This window comes from Lepidochelys kempii, chromosome 6 (assembly GCF_965140285.1).
Source record: "Lepidochelys kempii isolate rLepKem1 chromosome 6, rLepKem1.hap1, whole genome shotgun sequence".
Taxonomy (NCBI): Eukaryota; Metazoa; Chordata; order Testudines; family Cheloniidae; genus Lepidochelys; species Lepidochelys kempii.
In genome coordinates this window covers 61,282,439-61,293,778 of record NC_136385.1, presented here as the reverse complement: position 1 = coordinate 61,293,778, position 11,340 = coordinate 61,282,439, and the positions used below count along the sequence as shown (strand labels likewise).

Sequence of the window (11,340 nt, the reverse complement as noted above, 5' to 3'; positions counted from 1 at the left end):
GGACTCGGGAAGTTTAAGAAGTTTCCCCAGCGCTGCAGCTCTGGGGCTCTGGTTGGGGAGAGCGGAGGCTGCCTCGGCAAGGCTCCGCCTCTAGGGGCAGGGCCTGGGCCGGGGGCGGGCTGAGCTGGGAGCCTGAGCCCGCTGCGGACTCCCTCGGCTGCGGTCGCGCTAGAGAAGGCTGGACGAGCGAAAGCACCCTGGACACCGAGCCACCCGCAGCTCTGGTGCATGGTCCCAGCGGAGCTCGGCCGGCCGGAGGTGCAGCGAGCGCTCAGCCCGTCGGAGGAGCGGCCGGTGCTGCGGAGCGACCCGGAGAACTTTCCGTGCCCCGGAGCCCGGTGCAGGGCTGGAGCTGCGGCGCGGGCTGCCAGCATGAGGCGGCTCGGGGGCTCCCTCCTGCCGCTGTTGCTGGGAGCCCTGCTCTGCGTCCGAGGTAAGCGCTTGCCTCGGGATCGTCTCTTCCCCGGGCAGCCCCTTTCCCCAGCCCCCGCCGTGCGCTGAAGGCCCCTGGCGGGGGGGCAGTAGCGGTACCGCTCCTTCAGCGCTGTCGGGGTGCGGGACTCCCCCTGCGGGGCAGCGCAGGTGCAGGACCCCACTGCCCAGCTTCTCGGGCCAAGGTAGGCTGTACTCGCCCGGCTGAGACCTGGGGGTAGCAGCTTCTCCTTCCCCCGGGCCCTGGTGCTTGGAGCCCCAGCAGCTGCTCGGACTCTTGGGCCCTTTCCCCTCCAAAGCCGCGTCCCGAGTGCGGGGTGGGTCAGGTACCGCGCACCTGGCTGGCTCTCCCGCGGGGTGGGGCGCAGAGCGCTTCCCCCCTAGCGCCGCGTGCGGGGCACCCCGGGAAGGGGGCGCGCTGGCGGAATCTGTTGATTTAGTAGTGGGCTGGAGATGGCTGAGAGTTTGCCTCGCTCTGGCGCTGGAGGCATCCCACGGGGTTAGATACCTGGGCAACCTCATTGCCTTTTCCCCAGTTGGGCTTTGTCTGCTGTGTCCTCACCCCTTCCCTCCTCGGCACTCGCTTTTTCCACTGCCCCAGAGACGGGCGAGTTGATGGTGGGGGTCTGAAGGGAGCCCTGGGATTCCTGAAGATCACTGAACAACTTTCCCTGTAGATAATGCTGCCGCAATCGGGCCAGGCCCCTTACAAAGCCACAGAAAAGGAACCCAGCTCCCTTGATCTATTCTTGTATGATTCACGGTTTTCCAAAGGGCCCCTTCTCTTCGGCTGAACATGCAGCCTCCTCTCTCTGAAGTTTGGTCTCCAGTGGATTTAGCTCTTTGTTTCTGCTGCGCCCTCTGTTTGTTTCCTCTGCTCTGTGTGTTTTGAGAGACTGTGACAGAGAGGATAAGTTCTGAGCTGGAAGGTTGTATGTGTGCAGGTTATTTCCAGCCTCTCCTGCATGTTGGGACAGCAGCCCTTCCTGAGCAGGAATGCAGCTACTCATCCAATAACACGGCCCCTTAAAGGTACAGTCCTGCTTTGGTGAAACTTCTTTTAACTTACCCCCTCTGCTTTTGAAGGAATTAAGATGTTTTTCTCCCCACATGCCTTCTTGGAACTCTCTGAGATAGAAATGTCAAGAGAGGGGAACTGCCAAAGATACTGAATACTGTGTGTAATAACCTCTTTGTAGCAAGAGGTTGTGGAACAGCTTGAGAACTAGTCATGAGAATTGTGTCCACCTATTTGCTCTGTTTAAGTCCAGTCTAGTAAACAGAAGGACAAAATTCTTATGACTAGTTCTGCCCCCTACACAGTGATATATTAAAATTTTTTTTGGGTGGTGGTGTGATAGGGAGGAAAGGGCCTCTGTTGAGCATCTTTCAATACTGTTTACAAGGGAAGTTTACGTTTTGTGAGCTGGAGGTTATGGTACCTTATTTCTCTTCCTCCACGATTGGCTGATACAATGCATTTTTCTCCATGCTGGGTTGAAGTTGTAAGGAATCTTTGCACTGATCTCCATCATTGTGCAAGCATTGCCTCTTGGGTACAATTAGGTTGTGTTTAGTTTTCAAGCAGTGTTGTTCCCTTTCTATCAAGAACACTCTTCTTATTCGCACACTCTTTTGAAGAAGGTGCTAAAATGGTTTGAAAATGCTAGGTAAACAGTGCTGTAGCTTTGTATCTCAGAGAATCTGGTATTAGTAACCAGAGGAGATAGAAGTTCCTCTGGAATTGCCGTACAGGTGTTTAACTGGAATCCAGAAGGAGTGGAAAGAATCTTATCCATAGAGATTTGTATAGGTAAAAAACTGGATGGAATTTTAATTTGGCTGTTACCAAGGTGCTCCTAGTTAATGTGTCTTGGCTATTAACGAGGGACCTGGGTGAGGGATGTTTAACTGTAAAGTGCAGGTGAATTGCTGTTTTTGCTCTAAGCGATAGTACACTGATGTTCATGGGAAGCTTTTTATGGCAGTTTGTCTGTGCCTGAGGTTCCATGACAGTGTTTGTTCTTGGGTCTCCATGTGTAGGTGAATGTTGAGGTTTATGACGGGTGGTGCCAACTGTAGTTATGGGAAACTATATCCTCTTTACTTCACGAACATAAACCAGATTTGTTTCAATAAGGAAATAATTCCCAAATATTTTGCCTCCTTTTTGGTGGGTGTCAAGGAAGGTGCAAATGCCTACTTTTCAGGTGTCTGCCCTGCTGGTTCTGTAGTCTCTTTCCAACATTGCATCTTAGCAATATCCGTGTGGAGGGTTTAGGATTGAATCATTTTATTTACAAAACATCCACACCGGAGGTGCTCAGGGTGCCACACAGTTCAAAGTACAACAGCCATTAAAACAGCACACTTACTGCTGTGTCTCAGCTCAGGGACAAGAAGAGGGGCTCTTATCCAAACAACAAGCATGTCAGATTGAACTTTGACCCACTATTAATGGAGAGGGGCTGTGGAAGCTTGTGCCAAAGAAGTGTGCGTGCATACGTTTGATTCACTAGTGGAGAGGTGAGGCACAGAGAGAGACGCTTGCAAGTTAGTGTTAATGGTGTTGGTGGGGAAGGAAGGGTTTGATGGAATGATGGTCTGTTAGAGTTTGTCTGCAAGGTCACAGAATCTTTCTGAGTGTTGTGCCTGTAGGTTTATCTTTGGGATCAGGGGCAGCTCTACCAATTTTGCTGCCCCAAGCAGTCGCTGCCAAATTGCCACTGCTGCAATAGCGGCAGAGCTGCTGCCAAATTGCTGTCGCACCCAGAAGAGTGGTGGAGCTGCCACCCAAAAGCTGCTTCGGTGCCGCCGAATTGCCACCGCGGAGCACGGACTGCCGCCCCAAGCTCCTGCTTGCAAAGCTAGTGCCTGGAGCCAGCCATGTTTGGGATCTTTATTTAAAAGTTTTACTTCTCAAACCCACTGATGACATTTTTAGAGTCCCAAACTAAAATGAAACTTTCCATTAGATGAAGTGTGGTCAGGACTGGGAGTCGGGATCCCTGGGTTCTGATCCTGGCTCTGCTACTGATTTGTGAGATCCTGGGCAAGTCACTGAACACTACTCTACCTACCTACCTCACTCACTCACAGGTTATGCTGAGGGTCCACAGGATCTCTGTTGACCGCATTACCATAGCACTGGAGGTTGCGAGGTGACCTTCCTGAGGCAAGAAAATCTGTTTATAAAGGTTGGTGTTGGACACTGGCCTGCTTCTTTCTTGTCAGAGCGATGAAGAAGTTGCAGGTCCAATGAAAATAATTCTACCCCAGATCTTTCCAAATGAAGACTAGGTGCTGCAGAAAGAAGAATGGGGGCCTTTTTTTATGTACTTCTGCCAGCAACAAAACTTGCTGACGGTAGCAAAGAAACTTACATTTCCATGATGAAATTAATATGGTTTGTCAGTTAATACAGGAGAGCACAGCCTGATTACATTAAACAAATGTTTTGAATTGGATTTAGTTTTGTGCGTTCACTAGCATTTTCTGCAATGGAGAGTCCCCCTTTCTCTGGGCTTATACCATGGAAATTAGGGTGCATATTGTAACTATATTAAAAAGTACTTTAAAGAGACTAAGTATTTTCATTTTAAAAGGGGAATTGTCAGATCAATTCAGGCCCCAAACTAGATTCTATAAAAATAAGGCGTTCCAAAACCTTAAGAGTGATGTAAGTGTTTCCATGCAATCTCTTGGACATTTAAAAAGAAAAGCATTCTCCAGTTGTGTCTGCAGCTCAAATTTGCAAACTACTAGTAAAAAAAAAAAAATCCACAAAACGGGGGAAGACTGACCGACTGTACAGGGAAAACAGTGAACCTGACTCTAATGAAAGTGACTGTCGACTACAGAAAGTAATTAGATTACAAAAATAGATAATTTGTTTCTCTAATTTCCTGTTGTCTTTTCCTAAGCTATTGCGTATAGTAGGTAAAACATTTCCAGACAGGTGTGTGTGTGGGTTTTTTTTTTTTTTTTAAAGTTGACAGCCTCCCTTTAAGTTTTAGAATCTAGAACAGGAGTTCTGGCATGCAGAAAACCCATCGCATTAATTTGCATGCTGTATTTAGTGGCTGTCTGTATTTCACAGAGACCTTTGCAAAGAACACTAATCATAGCTGCCATCCATGAATTTAATGTGCCTGACCGTAGGCTCTTAGAGTTGGGTTTGCAGTAACTTTGGTTCTTTGACACAGGTGTTATGCTAGGCGTCACTCTCCTATGGGATTTTGTTGTCTGCACTGGCCAGAGACTAGGTGCAGTAATATTTCTTTAATCCCTTCTTTTCGTCCCTTCTGCAAGGAATTGCATTTACCAATATTGAAGGCAAAAATGAAGAGAATTTGTAGGTCGGGGAATTCTTTCAATCCTGTAAGATAATGGGTTTATTCATTCTGTGAGTCTGGTGGTTCAGGGACAGTGTTATATTGAGGGTGATAGACTAATCCACCGCAAGGTGAAAATCAATATTGAGATTTTGTGCACATTCTCTCTACTTTAACCACACAGCACTACCCATTAAATGCTGAGATGCTCCAGTTTGCACGTCTAGCCTCCAAGAGCTTTGGGCCCCAGAGAATTAGTTCTGTTCTTAACAGATGACCTTTTTCAAATGTTACAAATCCAGGTGGAAGGAGGTTCCATGCCCTGGGTATGAAGAAAAGTTTTGATAGACACTTCACTAGTATCAAATGGAATTGGTGAATTTTGACAACAGTCTTGCAATATTTCAGGTGATTGAAATTCTCCAAATCTGACTGACTATTTTCTAGCAACATTAGGGTTTCTGAACTGACATGAGCCTGGCTTTTAAATGGGACATTGTGTCACAGGGCAGATACAGGCCTGCATGAGGGGTTTGAATGAGAGTGCAACCTTTGAGTTCTGATAAATAGTATTGGAAATTTTAAATGTCTGTTTCATGTAGGGTTGGCAGTTTTCAGATATTTGATGTTGTGGGCTGTATGGGTAACCAGGAGATCCACAGTCTAATGGTGTTCATTTAATGGTTAGGAGTACTTGTGGCACCTTAGAGACTAACTAATTTATTTGAGCATAAGCTTTCGTGAGCTACAGCTCACTTCAGTGGTTAACATTGTATATTTGTATTAAATGTTTGGATTGTAAATTGCAATCTAGTTGAATTAAAACGTAGATATGAACAAAGACCGTATGCTTTTGCTCCCCAAATACTGCAACATCTAAGCAGATGCATCACCTCTGATGGTAATACTCCTGGCTAAGTGAAGTGTCCAGCTATCTCACACCATGAGTTATGCAGTGGATTATTTTTGATTCCTTACTGACCTGTGGTAATAGGACATTTCCCGGAACAGGCCTCTGCTAGAAGCTGTGGTGAGGCAACAAGCTTGCATGAAACCAAATTCCAGGTGCTAGAGCAATTGACTGAGTCTTGTCCCTGAGGTTGAAGTTATCAGCAATGAGGAATGACTGGGACTGTAGGCAGTGGAGACCCCTCTCCTGTTTACTTGTGTAGTAAATTCCTTAGTATGCCCAAGCAAGGCATAATTTTCTGTGTCCTTTTGTAACTGCCTGACAGCCCCTCCTGGCTGCTGGAGCTTTCTATCCTTATTGCATTGCAGCAGTTCTTTAATCAGAAATCTTGTTAGTATTCAGGGATAATTGATCCGACTCTCTGGTAGGGGGTGGGTGCCTCCTTCTACTTGCCACCCCCACTCTGACCCCTGTTGTCTCTTTGTTTTCCTCTATTAAGTTTGTGCCAGTGATGTAGTGTGTGTGCTGTTTTTCCAAGCAGCCTGAAGTTGGCTGTAACCAAGAGCAGCAGTTAAATAGAGCCTGATTTCCCCGCTTCCTGGAGTTCAGTTGTTTGACTCCATTTTCTGGTCTTCTGTGTTTTTGATTTACTGAGAAGCAAACCTCCTTGTTGCCCCTGGGCATCTCTTAAACCCATTAAAACAAACTCCATTATTTCCCTGTGCTTAGAAATCCCCCTCTTTAGTTCCAGGATCCATCAAAATAATGTATCCTCTGTAAGGCCCTCTGAAAAATGTTTAATAGGACCGTTTCAAACTCAAGGACAGTTCCAGGTTGGAAGGGGGAGGGGAGCCAGGAGCCAGCCTAATGGAAGGTATGACTGTGACTTGCAGTGAGCCCTGACTTGGCCTGTCAGCTCTCCCTTCACCTCTGTGCAGAGGGAGCTGTGAACCGAGCAGATCCAAAACTGGGATCAAAGCTGGAAACAAAAGACCTGAGGAGAAAAATTTCCCATCTGGCCAAGAGGCAGCTACACAAAGGTGCTGTATAATGTATCAGACACGGTGTTTCTTCTGTGTGCTTCTTCTGGAAAGACAGAAAAAGTGACTCTGGTTACTTTTTAGAGGGAAAAGTGGTGGCTGCAGTCCTGCTACTGGGAGCTGGGGATGCACAAGGGAAAAAACGTATTTAAAAAGTCCAGTCTCAGTCACCCTTCTTTCCCCACTCATGCAGTCTCCTCTTGCAGGGGAAACTGCCTTCGGCGGGGAACCTACTCTTGGACCTGTCTTTGGACCTACCAGAAGAGCCAGTTTCTTTACCTTCCAGGTGTTGGCAAAGCATATGTTGTTTAAAGAAAAGGAGTACTTGTGGCACCTTAGAGACTAACCAATTTATTTGAGCATGAGCTTTCATGAGCTACAGCATCCGATGAAGTGAGCTGTAGCTCACGAAAGCTTATGCTCAAATAAATTGGTTAGTCTCTAAGGTGCCACAAGTCCTCCTTTTCTTTTTGCGAATACAGACTAACACGGCTGTTACTCTGAAACCTGTCATATGTTGTTTGGGTCTCTTGTGTATTTTTCTCACCCAGCAGATGAGGTGGAAAGTGTGGCACTGCATGATACAGAGGAAGATGCTGTGTCTGCCCCGGAGCGGTTTTGTTCTAAATTAGAGAGATGTTACAGATCAAACACATAGGATGCTGGTAGGGCAGATAAGGTCCAATATTAAAATAGCACAGCCTTCTAATTTTTCTCTGGGTTTTGGATTAATGGGAGCTGTGTTCTAGGGAGGGATTGGAATTGAAAGAGGGTGCTTAGTTGGGGAGCAAGGAGAGGGAGGGGATTCCAAGGGTAGGAGGTGGCACGGAAGATGGCACAAAGTTGAGAGTGGGAGAAGTAGATAGATGGAGGGTTTTGTTAGGAAGCAGGCTCAGGTGCAGCACAAGCAATGAGAAGAGTCCTAGGTGAGAACAAGAGTGGAGGGTGTAGGCAGGGGCCAGGATGTGTACAGTCATGAAAATGAGGGCCAGAAACTTGAGCATGATGAGGAGTGAAGTGGGTAATGAGTCAAGGAGATCCAACCTTAGGGAAGTAAAAGGCTCTGAGTAGCAGAAGGAGGAGGTGATTTAGCTACAGCATTTTGAAGGATTATATGGGAGCAAAGTTGGAGTCAGGGAGGACAAAGAAGAGGAGGTTGCAAGGTGAGAGGTGACTGAGATGTGGGTGAAGGCCCAGAAAAAGATCATCCTCGTCGACATCACGGTCCCCTTCGAGAACAGGACCCTGGCCTTCCGAGAAGCCCGAGCTCGGAAGCTGGAAAAATATGCCCCCCTGGCCGACACCCTGAGAGCAAAGGGCTACGAGGTACAGATGGATGCCCTGATCGTCGGAGCCCTGGGCGCTTGGGACCCCTGCAACGAGCGTATGCTGCAGACCTGTGGGATCGGTCGACGCTATGCACGGCTCATGCGGCGCCTCATGGTCTCGGACACCATCCGATGGTCCAGGGACATCTACATCAAACACTTCACCGGCCACCGACGGTACCAGGAGGTGTGAGCTGGTACGACATTGTGCATCCACTATGGGAAAGGGACTGAGAGGCTTTTTCCATTGGACCGTATGAACTGGAACCATAAACTCACTGAACATTAAATCCCACCAAATGAGGGTAGATCCATCCCCATCATCGTATCCGCTAATTATACTCCACACCTGAACATAGCCATTATATGGACAACATACTCCCATATCTCAATATCTGTACTTTGACTGGTTAAACTTTTACCCCCAATCGGGGAGATTACAGATTATGTATTCCTTACGCCACCAGCTCCTAACCGAATTTCGCACCCCTTGATAATCTGTACCGTATTCCCTGATAACCAGAAACTTCTATGCTTGAACTCTGTACCGTTTTCATTTTATTAGCTGCTGGGCTGGAGAGAGCGAGCCGATTTCAGCAATGCTTTAAAGGAAAAAGTGACAGAGCATGGCAACTGGGCAGAGAATGCATCTTTATACCTGTTTGTGCAGCATCTATATATGGGGGCCTCGCAGTTTCTGTTCTTGGTATCTGTTGTTCCTGTTCTTAGAATGCCTGAGTGTGCATCTTTACTGCTCTGAGGGCATCCCCCAAACCTGTTTCTCCTAGGTGTTTTTAGGGTGCCTATCACCATAGGCCCTAAGCATCAATATGATGAGAACCTAGGCTCCCCTGGCCAGGACAGAAGTGTGAACAGGTTGGGGGTAGGATAAAGGGTGTCATCCCTGGGACTAAAATCTGAAGCTTCTGATAGAAAAGTATAGACTTGGGCAAGCAGCAATGGCAACAACTGTGCATAGAGTGTGGCCAGGGATCCCAACCCAAATGCAGAATCTGTGGAACTCCTTGGAAGTGTACAGTGGGAGGTTGGGTGGTTTTTTGTGTTTTTTTTTTTTTCTTCAAGCACGAGCATTTTCTTTATTTACATATAGAAAATATTTTCCCTAAGCATCATTTACTTCAGAGGAATGAACCTAGATGGGTGGATGGCACCGATACCAGGTCTGCCGTGTTTCACTGGCTTGTAGGTGATGGAAAACTCGCCCAGGTAGTGGCCCATCATCTCGGGCTTGATTTCCACCTGGTTGAAGGTTTTGCCGTTGGTAGGTAGGAGGTTATTCAGAGTTTGAAGTGGCCCTCATTGAGCACTGGCTGACTCCTCTGGGCTGCCTGTCTGAATGAACAAGGGCACTTAGGAACACTTATCACTTGCAGACAAAAGCATCTGTGCCCTCCTCCCCATTGTTTTGGTGTTGTGCTTTGTGCCCTTTCTCTGTGTTGATTGGTGCTCACCCAGTGATCTGCTCAGGGAACAAACTCACTAAGCAAACAGTACTCACTCTGCCTGTACTTTTCAAATGCATGGGGAGAGAGGGAAATTCCCTCAAAGGGATGAGTCTTCTGATGAAGCCAGTTAATGGTCTCCCTGCTCCAAGCTTTGAACAAGCCAGGGTTTGATGGCGTGAAGAGCAGGGTTTGCACTTGAGGAAAGAGAGGAACAAGGCTGGAGCAGGAGCTGGTCTTGGCAGTGCGGAGCACGGGAGAAGTTTTTTCATTCTGCTTTTCTCTGTGTTCGTTTATTCTTTCTGCTACTTTGGGATTTGCTCTAGCTCAGAATGCTGCACCTTCCAGTCACTGTATCTCTAGAAAATGTTTACTCTCCACTCCTACCAATTTGAATGGTCCTAGCGCCAGCCATAACGCCCTAGGACTTTCATCTACAGTGCTCTTTGATATTGGAGGCATGAGTGTCCATAAGATTAGGGTAAAGTCACCAGGAAACATGATACTGACATGAGTACACACTCCTCTGGTATTAGCTGGTTCTGGTGGGGTGATGGACAGATAGTATCAGTGGTGCTAGTGCTGTGGGAGGAAGAGAGGAAGCTCAGGAGCCTTCTTGCTGAGAAATGAACCTTGACCACATCTTCTTTATGTTCCAGATGCTCATTAACAGCTATGTGTGCGTGGTGGTGGGAAAAGGGGGAATCATAACAATGGAAGATATTTGCCTGCTCTATGGATTTTAAAAAAACCTATTTGACTCTGTGTGGCTCCCAGGACTGAACCCTACCATGCTACAGAAAGAAACTGTTAGGAAATCATGGCACAACTAAATCCATGTACCAATCCATCAAACGCAGGATATGCAAACAGGTTTTCAAGCAAGGAAGGGGAGTGAGACAAGGATAACAGCTTCAGTGTGTACATCATGGCTTACTCCTCTGAGCTGAGGGCTCCTATTAAATGACTGTGACAGCTGCTAACACACCTACATTTTCTAGAAACATACTTCAGTGCATGGGTCCTAAAGGCTAACCTCGAAAAGAGAAAAGTGATATTTTTGAGAAAAAGCCCAAAACAAACTCGAGTGATATCATAGCAACACAGTCTACATCCTACGTTCCAGGACTTTAAAATAAATATGATGGGGAGCTTCAAACTGGCTATTTAAGTATTACTAGGGAAAGAAGGTCCTCTGAGCCATAAAGGAACAACTATATGAATACAACACACTGATAATCCTGTTATAGCTATTTGATAGTGTAATTCAACCCATTCCCCTGTATGAGAGTGAAGTCTGGGGTTCCAAGCTATCGACACTAACTGGGGCAAAATTCTGTATTTACACTGTTTTCCCCCCAGCACTATATGTACACAGGAATTTCCATGACAGCGGCTGCAGAACAGAACTGGGATGATTCCCCTTCCTGATGATTGCATAAAAAGAGATTTGTTTCTGGTACTACCTCAGCCAAAGCAGCAAATACTCCCACCACCTAAAAATACTTGAGGACTACAAACTAAAATTAAATGAAAAAGTAATCCGCTCCTCTTATATAAACATCACACCTGGGATTTAGCACTACTCTCCAAGTCAATGGAGCAAACAGCTTCTTCCAGAATCATACAATGCTTAATAAGACTCCAGACTAAACCTACCCTAGCTGTGAGGAACAGATCAAAACCAATAGCCACCTAGACTGTGACAAATTCTTGTATACAAAAGTCACACTGGCAAATACTTCAGCGTAGTGAAATGTGCACAACCAATTTGGGAGTCTCTTACCAGATACAGAACTGGTCATTGTCAATTGGAATAGGAAGCTGGGGGAA

General features: G+C 46.7%; 1 protein-coding gene across 1 annotated transcript in view; it reads left to right on the top strand.

Moving 5' to 3' along the window:
* Positions 1–228: 228 nt before the first annotated feature.
* LRP4 (LDL receptor related protein 4) overlaps positions 229–11,340 on the top strand; it is a 104,794-nt gene continuing 93,682 nt past the window's right edge. The window contains exon 1 of the mRNA XM_073348230.2: positions 229–433. Coding sequence (XP_073204331.1) covers positions 229–433 — 205 coding nt within the window. The remainder of the gene's footprint in view (positions 434–11,340) is intronic.